General features: G+C 42.6%; 1 protein-coding gene across 1 annotated transcript; it reads left to right on the top strand.

Moving 5' to 3' along the window:
* The first annotated feature begins 239 nt into the window (after nt 1-239).
* Nucleotides 240-18268, top strand: PPRC1 (PPARG related coactivator 1). The gene is made up of 14 exons (XM_053450033.1): nt 240-354; nt 4363-4512; nt 4763-4915; nt 5278-5364; nt 5751-8826; nt 8910-8963; nt 9276-9333; nt 9671-9738; nt 10926-11760; nt 13664-13834; nt 13923-13974; nt 17177-17298; nt 17388-17539; nt 17827-18268. Exons 1-14 carry the CDS (start codon nt 274-276, stop codon nt 17928-17930), a joined length of 5163 nt encoding a protein of 1720 aa, XP_053306008.1. The 5' UTR covers nt 240-273; the 3' UTR covers nt 17931-18268.
* Nucleotides 18269-18821: the final 553 nt, after the last annotated feature.

Below are 18821 nucleotides of genomic sequence, written 5' to 3'. Positions count from 1 at the left end.
GTGCCCAGAATAATGCACAGATACATTGTTTATTTCGTTGTAACTATGTATATGCTGGAAAACGTTACTGTTATGGAATGCTCATGATTGTTCCAGCAACTAGACTGTAACTGATGAGCCACAATTACTGCCACATCCAAGATGGCGCCACCCTTACTGCTCTTGCGTGCATTCTATTCCTGGTGATGACTGGCCCCGCCCCCTCCCATGCGGCAAGTACCACGTGTTATTGGTCGACTGTGCCGGCAAAGCCTTGGAGTTTGCGGGGCCAAGATGGCGGCCCGGTGGGGAGCAGGAGAAGAGACGTTAACCATCGGAGGAATGGAGCTCTTCACCACGGGCGGCCCCCTCCAGGTACAATAGGTCACCCCCGCTACCTTGCTGCGTTGGACTGGCCCGGTCGCGGGTGCTGCAGCGGCTCTGGTGCCCTGTATACTCCCGCTGCCGGTGACACGTGGATGCAGAGCCATGCGTGTGTACTGGAGCCGCCCGAGCAAGGCCGCCGCAGACACAGAGGGGGCAGAAATGGGTGTACGGGACCTTCATCCCCACATGTTACTTACCTGTTCCGGGGTGTGGGCACCTGGGGACTTTGGGGTGGTGTGGCACGGCTGGCACGTGGAGTTGTGCCCGGTGCCGGGACTGTCTACGGGCGGCTGTACCGGCTGCCACACACGCTATTGTTAACCAAATCACTGCCTATTAACCCTTTCATACTGTGCAGATTTACCCCTGTCAGGGGCAGTTGCATCGTCTCTTTTATTCACTTAATGCTGTTTGCAAACTCCTGGGACTTTTAAAATGGCCTCTCGGCAGGGCGTTGTTGTTAAATAGTTGGCTTCGTTTACGTTGTGATTTTCATTATTAAGTTTCGCGGAGACGTTCTCGGTCTAATGGGAATCTCTGGACACATAAGCCACGTGTTTCTTTTACATTTACTTCCCCCGTAGACGGCAAACGGGAAATCAAATCGCATTCGTTAACGGCACGAAAGTTGCGTCCCGTTGAGTCGTGAGGCGGACACCGGATCGGGCGTCTGCGATTCGCTTTTAACTTCGGGAGCAGTTGTTTCGAATTGAGAAGCGATCGGGCAGCGCGAGTACTTTTCCATATGCTTCCTCCGGGATGAGCCGTGTCTGGGCGGCGCTGGCAGCGAGACCCACGTGTTCCCTGCTTGTCTGCACGCTTCAGCCGGCTGCATGCGCTGGGCTCTGTACTGCGCTACTGCATGTGTGTGCTGCATGAGGGGGCAGAATAAGCAACAGACACTTTCACTTAGGCTGACTATTTCCCCAGTTTATAAGTCAAATATGCAAAATAGGGTTTTTTTTGCATAAACTGAATTTCTCCATAATTATTATAATATATAATTACACACGTATATTAACGTGCGTATAAATGTCAAGGTGTTCAGGACGGATCTCTGTACACGCTGGGGGTGTAATTTATTTGGAATACTGTAAATCACGCTGATTTAATACATTTATCAGCTGGAATGAATCTTATTACAGATGATCTATACGTTTATCGCGCACCCGATAAAGAATCGTTCTATGTCGTGGTGCTGCTATTGTGGGCCAAGCTAAGTTTGAAATCAATGAATGAGTCGGGTGTCTGTGGTGTTGTGTACGCCGTGTCATTACGATTTATATTTAGGTTAATTGGGTCTACTACAGCTGGAATGCGTGCGTTTCGTAGCATATCTCTTTTTATCGTTGGCTTATCTCTTGTAAGCGTGTAAAGCGGTGTCGTGCGCCGGCCGGGATCCTGTATACCGAATGCCGTGTGTTCAGCTTCCTTACTTACCTTGTTGGACGTTTCCCAAGGAAGCTTTTAGAAAGAGGCGAGTTTCACGGATATTTTGTTTGTGGTTAAACTTTCAGTTTATTTGGAACTGTTACTAAACTGTCATGTATTTGATTAAAGTGAGTGTGTGTTACTGTGTTACGGATCCCCTGTTACCAGGGGGATGAAAGGTTTGCGTTGTATCCATTTTTAGAGAAGGTTTGGCAAATCTGCCTGATGCTTATGACGTCATTTTCAAAAACAATGATAGTTCCCGGAGACCCAGTGCTTTGGCAGCTGCGTTTGCATGGTAGATTGGGCTATGATAACTGTGCAAAGTCCTTCTCATACTGCCCAGCAAGGACTCTAACGAACACGTATAGAGGATATAATTAGGTTTGTAGGATTTCATAAATAGAGATTTAATTAATAACTATACACCTGCGGCTAGCATAGGGAATGTTACCCAAACATCACATGACTGCCCACGGCGGCCTCCGTACAAATTGAAATAAACCCACTTTTGTTCGGTGCTGACCTACGTTACTGTATGTTACCCTCCGTCGAATGTGTTAAAAAAAAAATTGTAATTACCCTTTTGCTTACAAAGTTATTCCAGTAATAAAGGTGTTTCAAATGAATGTCTAAAAGCCTAAATTTCAACTTATCAGGAATTAAAATGTCAAGAAATAAAACATGCGTCACTTTTTTGTGTATCTTTTCCTAATGGATGTGAGCCTTAAAATTACAATGTATTAAAAATATATACATATAAATCTATCATGTACCTGTTGTGTTCGGGGACTCCATGGTATATGCAGCTCCATCGCTATTAGTGTGTATTCACTTCTGCAGCGCCTTTCGTACTCTGCTGAGATGTAGAACGAGGAGTTTGTGTTTAGCAAGAAGAATACATTACATCGCTTACTTATTGATAAAGAGAATAATGTACAGCGTAAGCAGGTTTAATAACGGGTACGTTCTGATTGTAGAAGGCGGGAGATGCCCATTTTCATGCGTTTTAGGCTATTTTACAGAATATGGAGGCTATTCCACACATCAGTGCAGTAGAATGTTGGTTTTCGATATCTTTCCAATATTTAAATAAAGAATGCATTAATTCCGTCGCCTAATAATCTAATAACCTCCAGCGCGCACCGAGTGGTAGCGAGAGTTCTCCAGGTGTTAATGGCAGCGAGGCTGGAGTGCAGGTATCGTTAGAAATGCGTCGGGACGATCGTAAAACCCCCGATGCTCCCTGGCTGCTTTTACATTGTCTGTCTAATAGTGCATTTAGGAACACGGGTATTGAGGGGAATGCTTTTTATTTAGTAAAACAAATTACAAAAAGGTAATTAAACAGAGTTTGTGTTTCTGTCACCTAAACCAGTTTGTGCTCCCGTATCACATAAGATGCATTCGGCTCTTTGCTGCAGGTTCCGCTGGCCTTTTATTGCTACATTTTAATATTGACTCACTTGTATTTATAGAAAGTTTGTAGCATTGGGTTTATCGAAAGGTTTAATTGTACATCTGCTCGTAGTGTCACATATAGTTCACATATAGTTTAAAAGGGAAATGATGATTTTATATAGCGCCATCAAATTCCATAGTGCTGTACAACGGGTAGATGCCTTTATCTTGGCACTAGGATGAGTCGCGTAAAAACCTACGGCCCCCGTCCCGTTAAAAACCTTTCCGCTCGACCCGTTTGTAAGCGATTTCCGCCTGCCCTCAGCATTGTATATATCTGTTCCAGTAGAAATGTGCTGATCCCAGAACTAGCAGCTCGAAAACACGCAACCTGTTTTTATCGGTGAACAATGAAGTAAACGCATTTCGTTATGTTAAGTACCACCCCTCCTTCGTATCTCTGGCTTTTTCAATTGTGGTCGTTAATTGAAATGACCCATAACGTTACAAAAATGTACCTGCGCGATACCACTGTGTACTAATACAATGAGGAGTGTTTGTAAACCTTTAATACCACTACATAAGGTATGGTGGGTAAAGGTGATGGAAAATTATTAAACACTCTTCTACAGACACCAGACAAGCCAGAAGGCATTCTGGGTAGGCACATGCAAATAAGGTTAACAATTATCACCTTTTGCCTCTATATCCACTTTATACACGGATCCCTTGAAAGTAATCGCCCGCTGTACAGGACAGCCTTTAGACAAAACACGGGAAGAGTGCAATAGCCAGATCACCACTCAGAGGGGAAAAACAAGCCTTCTGGCTTGTCTGGTGTCTGTAGATGAGTGTTTGATAATATACACATTAGTATAAGTATACATTGGCATATAGTGCTGTCCTGGATATCGTATTGTAAGAATGCCTTTTTTATGCAAACATTTGGAATTAAGCTCAGGTCATAAAATTGAAGTCACTCACACTTAGGAAGCTGTTTGTTTGCGGCGCTGGATTTTATCTAAAAGGACTTCTCTAGCTCATGGCTGTCCATCTTAAGGAATTATAGGAGCTGCTGAGATGTGCTTATGAAGAACGCTGGGATGAATCTCTTACCTGTTCAATAGCAATTATTGGGTTAATATATATCACTTTTATTTTCAGTGCCAGGCCTTTGAAGATGATGAGGCTTGTACTGGACTCTCTGACCTTTCGCTGTCGTCCCTGGATGCTGGCGGAATCCTGGGAACTTTCCAGGGTTATATTGATCACTCCATCATTTCTATCATTGATGATCCTGGTGCACAGGCTCAGGTATGATCCCACATGGATACGCGTGCATTGATTGTATACTAGTCCGTCAAGCTATCCCCTGCCACGCTCTTTGAAGATGTTCTTTTGAGTTTAACAGTTTTTTTTTTTGTCCCGTGCTCGGTTACACGTATCTTAAACATGCCAAACTCAGGGCATTAAGTATCTCCGAAAATGTCTTGAAACGTAAATGTATCAAATCTTCAAAAAGTACACATGCTCAGTTTATAGAACAAAGGGCTTCTTTTGGCAGAATAAAGGTCATTTTGATGAAGATAATGAGTTATCGCTTCTGACCGCCCTCACTGAAATATTGGACAATGCAGATGATGAAAACATGTCTCCGTTTGACACCATTCCAGACACGGAACTTCTGGTTTCGCCAAAAGATCGTGACAATTCTGCAGTAAGTCTATTACTCTGTTGGTAAGCAAATTCATGCCCTTGATGGCATGGTGGGACTCATGGACTTGCTGGGACTGTATAGTGTGTGTGTGTGTGTAGAAGACACCAGGTACAGGGTTAAAGGTTAAATGGGGATGAAGCTGAAGTCTCCGTAAATAGTGTTCTATAACTCAATCAAAACATGAACTGGTATTTCAGAATTCTGTAGTATGTGTTGTGTTGGCATAAGCAGCAATTGCCTGCACTACTTTTTTCAGTAAGCAAAATAGCTTTAGATTGTCCTACTTTTACTTAAAATCAGAGGGCATGTATCGGGCTTAATTATATTTCACTGCATTGACTTTTGATTTTTTTACTCTCCAGTTGCAGAAACTCCTCAGCTTTTCTCGTACCCCACCTGAACGGGAAATGGCAATAATGGATGATCAGCGCAGAGCTAATTCTGGCAAGGTGAGGAGTTCCTCTGGTTGTTTCTCCTAGCAGTTTAGTTATAGTTGTAAAGACTTGGTGTACCAGAGTCCGCTACTTTAGTAACTTTAGATTCGATATATATCTTTAGCCTTGCACCATTACCTACAGCTGTCATAGAAAAGGTTATTTGGGGTGCAGCAGTTTTCCGTGAAAACTAATTTGTCACGCTGTGAGCCACCTTTGGGTCTGTGAAGGTCCAAGATAATTTTGCGCAATGAGTGTCTTCAATAGTTTAGTAACATTCTTTAATAATGTGTCAGTGATGGACAATAGTAACGCAAATTGGGCTATAGTAACAAAGTTACAGCTCATAGTGTATTTTGTTTGTGATTCCGCTGAATTATTTTTTTCTTGTTTGTTTGAAGGTGGATCGATCTTCAGCCCTAAATTGGGAACAATTTCCAGAATGTATTAGTTCCACACCAAAAAGGAACAGCCGTCATAAAGTTGTAAGAGGATGCATGCCGCGTAGGACAAGAAAGGAAGCAACCCAGCCGCGGAGTGACGGAGAAGAAGAGGAAGTCAACAGCCCAGAAAAGAAACCCGAAGTGGTCCAGGATTTGGCACATTTGGTTGATGACTTTTCAATGGACTCTTCAACCCAAAAGAATGAATTTGAACAGGAAATGGCTTTGAATCAGAATACTCCGTGTGTCATCAACACAGAAAATGTCACGCTTAATGATTTGGTGAAATATATGCATCCTTATTGCCTTCCAGCAATATCCGTATGCCTTGACCCAGAAGCGGCTGAGATGGATGAAGATTTAGAAAATGCTGTTTTTCTTGAGATTGTGTCGGAAGGAGGAGATTGTATAAAACTCCCGGTGAGGATGCAACATCCAGGGGACGTTTTTTCTATGGAGTCTTCAGAGGACAATCTTTCTGCTCTACATCCCGTAGAGCTATTTGATTCTGAACTGAAAATTCCGAGCACTATAACAGATGAGTCTCAAGAAGAACAATGTGTACCCGTACACAAAATTAGTTTTGGTGAAACTTTTGGTACATTACCAGATGAGGTAGAATCGCTGGAAAAACCACCAAATCAGGAAAACGAAAATTTGACACTGCCGTCCGTAGAACCCGACAGGGAGAAGTCCAACCTGGAATCCTTGCAAGAAGTTGAAGTTTTGGAAAAGGAAACAAAGGACCTACCTGAACTTGATGACTTCGCTACACCAAGAGTCAGTAATGGAAACGTGGCAAAGAACTTTGATCAGAAACTAGAGAAGCTGTCTCTTGAAAAGCGTAAGGAGCCAGAGAACAGCCAACAAAATTCATGTGCCCAAGATGTCTCTGTTAAGAGGAAGAGAGAGAAGAAAGATGGGCAAAGTGTGACCTCTAAATCAAAAGTAAAGACTAAAAATAAAAATGCTAATGAAGACAAGGAGCACGCCGTAGCTGAAAAGACGCTACAGAAGGCCGCCCCACCGCAGTCAAAGCGCCCAAGCAATAATTTGTTGCAGGAGTCGGATTTCTTAACAAAACAATTGGACCAGGTTAAAGATTCTCAGATGGAGCTTCGGTCATCCAAAACCATGAAAACTAGATTAAGAAGCAGAGGAGGATTAGAAAACCCACTCTCTTTGGAGAAGAAAGTACTCAACGAAAACGTTAAAAAGGCTGAGAAAAATTCTACAGGAAAAGAATTGCAGTCTGCATCAGAAAATGTGGATGTTGAAATTGGCACATCTCGCCCAAACTTAAAAGAAGGGTGTGAAATGACGTCCGATCAGTCCCAAGACAAAACTGTCCCCAAAGATGACAGTGCTCGAAAAGAAAGCACTGCTCACGATGATGTCTCTACTTCAGCTACTTGTGACATGCAGGTAGAAGATTGTTCTAACGTGGAAGAAAAGAACCTCAATGTGGAAGAACAAAAAGTAGAGGAATCAAACCAGCTTACCAAGGAGGTGAAGCCCAAGTCGCTCAGTTTAAGTGAATACAGAAAACGGTTACAGCACCGTAAACCAAATGCTGAAGAGAGAGAGAATGAAAATGCATCGGGAAGTAAGTGGCCCTCCATTCCTGAGCCGCCGACTGAGCTGGCGGAAATCCCTTGCTTGGTCGTACCTGGAAAAGATGCGGTGGCCTCCAAGACACCTAAGAAAGCTGCTTCGGTAGAGGAATTGCCATGTCCAACAACCGTGCCTGAAAAAACAAGTTTAGATGTTTCAAATAACTTGGGTTCTGCTCCACCAGCAGCGGCCTTACCTCCTGTTACCGTTCAGGAGACTCTACCTTTAAATCAGACGGAGATTAAGTGCCCTACTGCAGCTGACGCCAACGCTTTTCCTGTGCACCCAAATATACCACCTCCTTTTTATCCGCCTGCATGGCCAGGGCCCTCACCTCCAACTTATTATCCGGCTGTTCCTGCTTTACCGGTACCTCCTCCGTTTCCAAACTGTATTCCACATGATCCTTTACACCCCATGCCAGTTCAGCCACCGGTTATGGCTTGGCCTCCTTTTCCGCCGCCGCCGATTGCTGTGGGGACAGTTACTCCTGATCCGCCTGTTTGGCCTCCCGTGTTTCATCCACCTTACTGGCAGCCTCCTTCAGTTCCGCCGAGTGTTCCTGAAGTAATGCCCGTACAACCCTTTCCTGAAAGTATTGCTGCTGCTTCTCAGGTTACATTCAATTCAGCGTATAGCCACGTGCATCCCGATGTCAGAGTGTCTCCAGACGCTCACGGAGCTCCTCCGATGTGCAAAAATCAGAGTGGCCAGCCTCCTAGTCAAATGAACAGGTCTCCGGTTAATGAACCTGGTCGTGCGTTTTCTGGATCAAAGGAGAAAATAGAGATTCATAAGCCTTATATTGAAAATCTGAAGCAGAATACAATTAAACACCAGGAGAAAAAAGCTGCAGTGCCACCTGCTTATGAGGTCCAAAAGCTGAATCACCCATCCCCGGTTAAACAAACAGAAAACAACTTACCAAAAGTAACGACCGTTACAAAGAAAGCAATGCCTGTTCCGGACTTAACATCTGCCAATCAGGTGGTGTATAAAATAATGGAACTTTTGAAGAATGCGCAAAGAAGAGGTGTTCAGGTGATGCCACCTTCTACTGGATCTGCTAAAGCTGCTCCTGCACAATGTCAAAATTCCATTAGTTCTGTGACACCAGAGCCTGCGCCCGTCGAGAAATCCGGGCAGTTGGTAACGGCAACATCACTCATGGAGCTTAAACCTTCAGCTCCTGAAATCCTACGTCTTACTCCAGTTCCTGCCGCGGAATCTAAATCTAGAGCGCAGGTGGCAGTAGAGAAGCCTTCCACGACGCAGGTTCTCGACACGGAGCACGAGAAACAAACAAAAATGTCTATACTTGTGCCGGCTGCTCAAGGCATTGCAGAGGACTGCATGCTGCTTACACCGGTGGAAGAGGGATACCCCAAAGGAACCGTGGAGGATTTTGCTTGTGACAAAGGCAAGTGGTTTTTCATGTTTAATAGTAATGATGCTTTCCATTGTGGGTCTCTTATTATTTTCTTTTCTTTAATTTCCGAATAGGGATTGAAGCAACAGATCTAACCAGCCTGCTAGAGCAGTTTGAAGAGTCAGAGGGTAAGGATCTGCATCATCCTTTGGGAAAGCTGAGTTTTAGCGTGTGCACGTTTTTTTTTTTCTTTTACTTTTTATAAATATCTGTGTATGAACAGGGCTGAATTAAAAAGAAAAAAAAAAACACTCTTTGGATGTGCAACTTTTGTCGGAACTGTATTGATTTTTTTTGGAGGACGCAGATTATCGCGCTACTTTTACATTAGAATCCTTTGTTTCCTTAGAATGAAGTAGCTGTGCTGGAATGTACACTTTGCTGTTACAGCATCACGCCTTGTCCCATTCCAGTAGTTTAACGTATTTAATTCTTTGCAGCTAAAGATGAACGTATGGCACAAAATCCAGACTTAAAGTTGGCTGTAGGAAACTCTGGGTAAGTATGAGAGAGTTACCCTACAGCTATATACCAATGCACACAGTAGGTCCTGGTGTATGAATGCTGCGAACTGGGTCTTCCTTCCCTGGGGTTTCCCCATGGGTTTCGTGTTTCTCTTGCATATAGCTGTTTTGGACTTATTCTCTTAGGGTTTGTCCTGGATTGCGAGTTTGCAATAGAGTTGCAGTTTCAATTCAGACTTGCTGTGCCTTATAAAGGGCTGACCGCTCTGAGCTTCCTCTGGAAGACGTAATTGGCTGACCCTGCATAATGCCCAATGAAATCTGGTATGTCTGTGGGTTTCACCTAAATTTGTTGGATTTTTTTTTGACAGTTCTGAGAAGCCATCAGAGAAGAAAATCCATGACCGGCTCCTGGCTCCTGAGTTACTTAATACTGCTGGTAAGTGTTGGGCCTGTTTTTTCCCTTTTAAATAATGCTGTATTTTGTATGTAGGATCTCGCACCCTTATTCGCTCACTATATGACTAAAGGTATGTAGGCTATATACATATAGGACATTTTGTTATAAGCCTCCTTTTGTGGCCAACAGTTTCCACTCTTCTCCGTTCCATTCATCCCAAATGTGTTCGATGGGGTCGAAGTCAGGGCTGTGTGCGGCCGGTCAAGTTCTTCCACACCAAACTCATCCAACCATGTCTTTATGTACCTGGGTTTGTGCGCAGTCATGCTAAAACACAAAGTTAGAGGCATGGCATTGTTTAAAATGTCGTTTTGTATTTAGCATTATCCTTCACTGGAACCTTTTAAACACAGGCCCCTATCCCTCCTCCACCAAAACTTACAGTAGGCACTATGCATTCTGCTAGGTAGGGTCCTTTCAAGTAGTGAAGTGTGATTTATCACTCCAGAGAACACGTTTCTGCTCCAGAGTCCAGTTGTGGTGGCTTTACACCACTCCAGCCAACGCTCAGTGTTGCACATATTGATCTTTGACTTGTTTGCAGCGGCTCTTCAGCACACGTTGGCCCCGCTCTGGGTGTGCGTGATCTACTACTGATGCTACTACGTCACAATAACGGCCCTCACAGTGGACTAGGGCTAGCGGGGCATCCCATGACACCGCCACGTTTAAAGTCTCTGGGCTCTGCGGTACTCATTATACTACCAATGTCTAAGGAGATGGCGGCCTCTGTGTTTGGATTTATACACCTGTTAGAATGGTTGTGGCTAAAACATCTAAAGTCAATAATTGGGAATGTCCCACATACATTTGGTCATATAGTGTAGGCATCGTATGCATTTTAAGGCGTATGGTGGTAAGTGTTAAATATACGTTTATCATGTCTTAATTAGTGGCACTGTATAGGATGCCAGACTTAAGAAATGTTGCATTCTGTAACAGTCTTTTTCTTTAATACCCTATACAGAACCTTGTGCATGCCATGTGAAATACTAGGGTAAATGGATACATTGAGTCAAATATTTTATTAGTTGGGGTTTTCTTTTCTTTCTGATGTTCATTTGCTTTTATGCGCGTCTTTAACAGGTTTTAACTTGTCTTTTAGGCAGACATGAGCAATCCCACCACTTTTATGGCTGTAACAAATTCCCTTCCTTCTATTTCAGGTCTGACTCCACCAGCAACCCCACCTCACCAACTATGGAAACCAATTAACGCTGGTCCTTTATGTGGAAAACCGAAACCACTGCATGGGAACCCACAGGACAAAACATGTGCTTCCCCAATCAAGACGACAAAGCTTATTGAGGCAAAGCCTTTGCCACAGAGCAAGCTGCGAAACAAGAATGTTGTGGCTGCTCCCATCAAGGAGTCACCGCCTGTCCACGTGGCTTCCGGTGACCATGATTATTGCATTCTGTCTGCATCGCAGCCTGACAACTGTTCCAACGTGGCTCAGCCAAAAACAGAAACCAATGTTCTACCTTCTCGGTGTGAAGAAGGCTCTCGCTGGAACGTTAAACACCATCAAAATATTTTGATAAAGCCAATCGTAGCCTTCAACAAGAGGCCTCCCAACAAAGTGTGCCAGAAGCCACCAGGGTCAACACAGCCGTCAAATATACCAAGCCAAAGCATCCACTGCAGTGCTGCCAGGTCCACTCTACCATGTACTACTGTCACAAATGATCTTGGGCGTCCTCTAGATCATAGGACTAATGATGTGCTGGAGGCTGAAAGACACTCTGTTTCAGTGTTAATGTCTCCCGACTCATCACCTTGTCAAAGTGAAAGCGGGAACACAGCGGCTGATGTTCAGAAGGAGAAATCCTCTGTTTCGTTTAGGTCCCTGCGCTGCTATAGGAAGTACAAGAGTTCTCCGAGCCCAGAGACGACTAGAGGGAGGAAGTCCAGTGTTAGTCATTCATGTAGCTCAAGATCATCATCGTTGTCTTCCTCCAGGTCCCGTTCAAGATCACCTCCATCAAAGAGGAGAAGAAAGTAAGTAGGATGTTATCCAGATCTTGCCAACGTGAGAACATAGAGGCTTGTGTTGTGGTTTTTTTTTTTTCTTCTTTTTTGCTTGCTCCCAAACAAATCTGTTATTCTTCCTTGATCTGTGGTTGCAACATGTTTAAACATGAAATGTTCAAGGTATTCATTTGACTTCCTTGGAACATTTTACTTGTTGCACCTGATTTTGCGCTGATCCATTTACTGAATTTTTTTTTTTTGTCTTCCATCAAAAAATACAAAATCTAGAACTAATATGCTCTTATTTCCAGTATAGACCATAAACTTTCAAAGTTTGAACAGAAATGAATGAAAAAATAAAAACAACAAATACCCATCCCCCCCATCCCATTTTACTCCCAGCTCCTTTACGGGTTTGACTGTCTATGTTCCATAGAGGTGCCCTGACACTTATAACTCGAGTACCATACGGGGCATGTTGGAACATCAGTTGGCTCTAGATTGGTGTTTAATGAATGGAGTCCAGGTTCTGGAAAGGGAGCCCATGTCCAGCTGTTTCTGTAAACTATTGTCTGGCCGCGCGGAATACGAGAAAGTTTGCTGCGTCTGCTGAATTCTAAGGTCTAACGCTGGTCTTTCTGTACTCAACACTTGTGCTGTTCTTTTTAGAGTTGATTCATAGTGGGCTCTTAATCTCATGTATCAAAAGTATTCTTAATTCCGGCATCTCTTGTGCTTTGATGGCTCTCCTGACCCAATTTTTCTGTATTTCTTACTGCTCATCTACGAGCATCAACTTATTTTATTATTGTGGGATATGAGCGAGTGGCAGTATTGCTAATTGGGCCATGTTTTTAAATTGTTATATAAAAGTGACTCTTGTGCTATAGGCCCCATAGCAACCAATAGAATGTTCCAATCAGCAGGACTTTTTAAACATAGGTTAAGCATATGTGTTTTGGTATGTCAAAGAAATTGCATGTTTTCTACTAAGATTCACCACAAAGGCTGTTTTCAAAGAGTCCAGGTTGGGTGTTGAGACAGGCTGCATTATTCCTTGGTTTGTGGTCTTCCTTCAGATTCTTCGCCATCTGGGGTTTTTAACCATTTGATAACCCAGATGACTTTTTAGTATCATTTATTGATTTATAGAGCAACATTGTGTGCTGCAGCTCTCTACAGTATAAATATTGCTGCTTGTCGCTGATGTATTGGCTTTTAACACAGTGCGCAAACTTTTTTATTATTTTGGATGAAAGGATTGTTTCCAAGTTAAAGCTGTTCGTTAGTTAAACACAACAGCAAAAAATGTAACCGTTGGATGATTAGTTTTTGGTGCATTCTAAAGCAGGCCTAATGTCTGGTTCTCCAGGTTACTTGGCCTAGCTGATGCCCCTGTGATGTCATGCGAGATGCTATCTATACATTGTGGGAGTTTGAGAACTTTAAACTTTGTACTGATTTCCATAGATTGTTAGCGTACTACATTACTGCTCCTGTTGAAGAACGTGTTCTTAGGATTTTAAATCCGCTGTGTAAGGTTCTGTGTAAAGGTCGCCGTGTTCTACCAGTTGGTCTGCCTTTGTTTATTGTGCCATGTGTAGGAACCCACCTTTTTATAAAAGTGGCTAATGGGGGTGCACAATTATAAAATAAAGCATGTTCTCTGCCATATACATATAAAATGTGATGCAGGAATAAGTTACATGAAACGTTGGCGCCACCATGTGGTGTACTTGGGTATTAGCACAGCTTTATGACAGACTGTCTGCTACCTGCCTAAAGGTAAGCAGAGGTTTTGTTAGGTCGCCATAAAGCTGTTAATTTCTTTCATCGATATTCATTCAAGAAATGTTTATTTCCCACCATGTCATTAATGAAAGTTGCGTTTCACGTTACTAGTTTTTAATTTACTTCCCCCCCTCCCCAGGTACAGTTCTAGAAGTAGTAGATCAAGTTCATCTTCAAGATCTAGTTCTAGTACAAGAAGCACCTCTAGATCCTCTTCCTGTTCGTCCCGTTCATGCTCTCCATGCTCCAGCCGGTCTCGGTCGCGGGCGAGGTCTGGATCTCGATGTCGGAAGAGGTACAGAAGTAGAAGGTAAGAAGCCCATATTTACGCTTTCCTTTTTGGGGTTCTCTTTCATATTTGATGTAGTCGTGTGTTAATAGTTTCTTTGCTTTACCAGATCACGGGAAAGCGGTAACAGACAGAGAATCCTTCACAAGGAGCGCGCCATAGTAAGTACCGTGAAACACGATGCCAAGAACAGTCGATGTAAACAGAACAGCCAGAATATGTTCTTTATATTAGAGCACCAGCGGGTTACAATGGGGAAGAATGAAGACAAGTTAAGACTTATACGTAGCGGAGGGGAAGGTCCTGCTCTTCTGGGTCTCACAATCACATTTTCTTTAGAAATTCTCAAACCTGTATGTTTAACCCCTTCCGTACCGGGACGTACCTGGTACTTCCTGGTTAACAGTCACCGGTAGACCGGGACGTACCAGGTACGTCTCCTCCAAAAAACGCCCCCACATCACCACAATCGCGGTGATCGTGGGGGCGCTGCTGCCGCTGTCTGCCCAGGACTCCTGGGCAGACAGCACAGCCTGTCTAAACCCGCCCCCAAGCCTACGATCACTCCCACGGAGTGATTTTGTAGGCAGAAACAGCGATTGCAGAAAAATCTGCAATCGCGGTTTCAGCTGCCGCAGGCAGCTTCAGGGAAGGGGGGGGGGTGTTGAATGGGTCCCCACACAAGTGTGGGGACCTGATCCAACACCCCCCTGCTGCCTGATCGCTCCATGAGAGCGTCAGTGCAGCGTTAACCCCTTCAATGCCGCGATCGCGGCATTCAATGCCGCGATCGCGGCATTGAAGGGGTTAATTGCCGTTTTGTAGGGGGCTCTGCTGTTGGTGGTCTGCCTGGAAGCCCAGGCAGACCAGCAACAGCAAAAACGACCCCCCAGAAGTCCTCTGATCAGTCCTGTAGGACTGATCAGAGAGACTCCTCCCCTACAATCTCCAGTCTATTGGAGATTGTGTCCCAGCTGCCAGAGGCAGCTTCAGGGACAGGGAGACAGGGTTCTTTGGTCTCCACATGAGTGTGGAGACCAGCCCCCCCCCACCCCCTCCCTTGCTCAGTTAACCCCTACCCCCCCTGTTCCTCAATTAACCCCTTCAATGCTGCGATTGTGCATGACCCCCCATCGCAGCATTGCAGGGGTTAATATTAGTCCCCACAAGCTTGTGGGGACTAAATATCAGTCAATGCTGTGCTTCAATGGAGCATCAGCATTGAAAGAGTTAAAAAAAAAAAAAAATTATAATAATAAAGAAAAATAAAAAAAATAAAAAATAAATAAATAATTAATAAAATAATAATAATAAAAAAAAATAACAGCACTGACCTGAAAGTCCAGGGTGCTTCCAGGTCAAATGCTGGGCTGGGCTGATCAGATCGCTCCTGGCCAATAGGAATGATCGGATCATTATGGCAGCCCATGGATGACCCTGCTCTACAAAGAGAGAGGGGTCATCTAGGTTAATTATGAAAAAACACAAATTATTAATTAATAAAAAAATCATAATTATTACCTGATCACTTGTCGGTGACATTTTAAGTCGCTGATTATTGATCGGTCTCCCTGATTGATGTCAGCGGCCTAAACCTGTCACTTACAAGTAATCTGATAAAAAAAAAATATTTAAAAAAAATGTAAATGCACATGTTCCAGTTTTGCCCTCATAGCTTCCTCAAAAAATGCATGAACCATGCATGTGAGGCCTTGTTGGAATCATGGGATGTTGGTGAACAAAATGTGGTGTTTTCTTCCACTGTTGCACTTATGGTGTGCAAGAAATTCAGTGCAACATTGAAATGTATGCGTTAAAAATGCAATAAAATAATTTCCCTGTGAAGTTTGGCAGACATCAGTGAAGAAATGGCTGGCTGAAAACTGTCAAAACTACCCTAGTTGAACACCTTGACTCGTCTACTGTTCATAAATATATACTTTTATGGGGTAATTTACAGTGGGGGGCTTCCAAAATGTCCCAAATGGGATATGGGCTCAGCAAACCAATTTCTGAAAATTCCAAATTTGAAAACTAAAATGCGCATGTTCCAGTTTTGCCCTCATAGCTTCCTCAAAAAATGCATGAACCATGCATGTGAGGCCTTGTTGGAACCGGGGGATGTTGGTGAACACAATTTGGTGTTTTGTTCTGCAGTTGCACATATTCTATACAAAATATAATATAAAATCTAAAGCAACATTGCAACATATGCAAAAAAAAACAAAAAAATATAAAAATACCTCAAAATTTGGCAGCAATTGGCGATAAAATCCCTGTTTGAAAAGTGTCAAAATGACCCTAGTTGTACACCTTGACTTATCTACTGTTCATAAACATATAATTTTGGGGGGATAATCAGTATCTGTGACAACTATTGCAGTTATTAGACTACCATGCCAAATTTGAAAAAAATTACATTTCAAAAACGTAATGCATGCCTTGCAATATTTGCCCTATACTGGTCAAAATAGATAAAAATCCTGGCCATGTTGGGTGGTTTCCAAATTAGGACAACTTAATAAATATATTTGGGATAATTTTTTCCCATTGGTTCAATGTGTGTACAATTTGTATGTATACAAAACTGTAAAAAAATGCTTTTTTTTCATTTTTCCCCCACTTTTTCCAGTTTATTTCAAACAAAACAATGTACTACCCAGCTTAATATGGTTTCAAATGAAAGCCCTACTTGTGCTGAAAAAAACAATATATGATTTGTGTGGGTGCATCAATTGATAAGAGAGAAATTACAGTTGAAGAAAGACATGGCAAAAACACAAAAACGGCTCTGGTCCTTTAGCGACACGTTAGTATCAAAATCCCGGTCCTGAAGGGGTTAAAGCGAGCCTGACGTGGCCGTTGCGCTGAAGTTGGTTAAAAACTAAGAATGTTTAGCAGCCGCGTGAAACGTGCCTCTCCAATGCTGTTAATCACAATAAGTTCTCAATCACTTCCGGGACCTCGGACGTCTTCAGACACATGGCGTATGTTGCTTTAGGCGTTAATCTCCTTTACAGAATCTCGTCCGTCTCCATTCTAAACATACAGTAGCAGAATGCTTTGTGGAAGGAAATAATGCTTCCTTATATGACTTAGTCGTGTCATCGTCTTTGGAAATCGAGCATTGCAAACCCATTCTAACATTTCTTCCCATTATGTATTTTTTTTGTTCTGTGAATGGTTTATTCAGAATGCTTTCATTGATTTGTATTTAAATCGGGAAAGATAGGCAGTGTAGATGGGCCCGAAGCTTATCTTCGAGTTCTGTGTATCTGTTTGCAGTCCTGTCTTGCTTAGGACCCCCTATGGATATATTTGCATCTGTCTGATTTTTAACCCCGACAAATTGTGAATTTACAGGAGGAGAGGCGAGTCGTGTATATCGGTAAAATCAACAACCGGATGACCAGATCGGAGCTGAAAGAGCGCTTTTCTGTGTTTGGCGTAATCGAGGAGTGTACTATTCACTTCAGGGAGCATGGGTGAGGATTTACAGAAGTCTTAAATTGCGTGACCCGATAAGCGCCTCCGTCGTTTGAAAGCTTAACTCGTTTTGCTATTTCACCGGCAGCGATAATTACGGCTTTGTAACGTACCGTCACACCAAAGAGGCGTTTGATGCCATAGAGAACGGCCACAAGCTGCGTCTACCCGATGAGCTCCCCTTCGACCTCTGCTTTGGGGGGAGAAGGCAGTTCTGTAAAAGTAATTATGCTGATCTAGGTGAGTTTTTGGGGGGTGTTTGGTTTTCTTGGCTTATTCTTGTAGTTAAGCAGGATCTAGTAGGGGGGCATTGTGGAGTTCACCGTTCTGAAAACGTGCCACGGATAATCATCTGAAAGTCCTAAAGATCTCTAGTAACTGTATAGATTTCACGGAGGGTTTGTCATAAATTAAAAACAAAATTAAAAAATATTAAAATTGGGATAAAAAAATTCACTCTGTACTAATAAGTAACAAATCAAGTTTGTGTGTGGAAGATATGACATCTTACCTTTAATATTTTTCAGATTCAAATTGTGATAATTTTGATCCTGCGCCCACCAAGGGTAAATCAGAAGCTGTTGACTTCGATACATTGTTGAAATTGGCACAGAAAAATATTCGGAGGTAACATTACGCCCAAGAACCTTGCAAGCAATCAGGAGATCATATCTATATAAATATATGTATACAAATATATATAACCAAATTTACCTCAGAACACTGGAGATGGCCATTCACTAAACGAAAGCATGAAGTTCCCCTTAATGGGGGAAATTATGGATTTTTTTTTTTTAAATAAAACAAAAATTATAAAAAAGGTTTAAAAGACAACTAGATTTTTTTTAATGTCATTTGTTTTTCTAACCTATTTAACAAGTGCTTAATATGGATTCTGAAATTGTATGGAATAGTATATGATGAAAAAGTGCTATGCAGAAAATCAGTAAAAAAAAATACTAAATGAAACGTGTCTGGTGTACATTTTCTTCCCTCTAAAATTTAATGCAAGACCGTGTTCCGTAGTTTGCCTAATGTAGTAACGTAGAACCTTGAGCAAGCAAAGTGAATCTGAGAACTCAAAGTAAGAGTTAAGTCATTGTATTCATCACAAATTATGAAGTCATGAGGGTAGTTGTGGCGCACGTGGCCAATCGGAGCTGGCACCTGCCCTTCATCAGGAACCGCTGACAGGTAAAGGGATTGCAGACCTGCCTCACCTTGAGATGTAAAATTTCCCGAAATTTTGAGGCCATGGAAAAAAACAGGGTTTTTTTTTTTCTCTAGAAAAAATGTAAATTTTAAGAAAAATGTAAACGAAAATGCAGAGTGGAGTAGTTTTACAAATGTAAAATTATTTTGTAACACTGAGAACATGAAATACAGTGTATATAAAAGTGTCATGCGTGAAATACGTTCAGCTTATTCAGTAAATAAACTAAATTAGCTTTGTTTTTTGTTGCAAGTGGAACAAGGTCTGTGTTAAGAACATTTCAACTATACATTAGAACAGGTAACCCCC

The sequence above is a fragment of the Spea bombifrons genome, chromosome 11, assembly GCF_027358695.1.
Source record: "Spea bombifrons isolate aSpeBom1 chromosome 11, aSpeBom1.2.pri, whole genome shotgun sequence".
NCBI lineage: Eukaryota > Metazoa > Chordata > Amphibia > Anura > Pelobatidae > Spea > Spea bombifrons.
The sequence above is the reverse complement of the archived record's forward strand: the minus strand, read 5'-3'. Positions and strand labels throughout refer to the sequence as shown.

Coding starts and splice junctions, on each gene's coding strand:
- PPRC1 (XM_053450033.1), top strand. CDS start 274: ATGGCGGCCCGGTGGGGAGCAGGAGAAGAGACGTTAACCATCGGAGGA. Junction 355..4,362: donor CCACGGGCGGCCCCCTCCAG/GTACAATAGGTC, acceptor TTTTATTTTCAG/TGCCAGGCCTTTGAAGATGA. Junction 11,761..13,663: donor CCATCAAAGAGGAGAAGAAA/GTAAGTAGGATG, acceptor CCCCCTCCCCAG/GTACAGTTCTAGAAGTAGTA.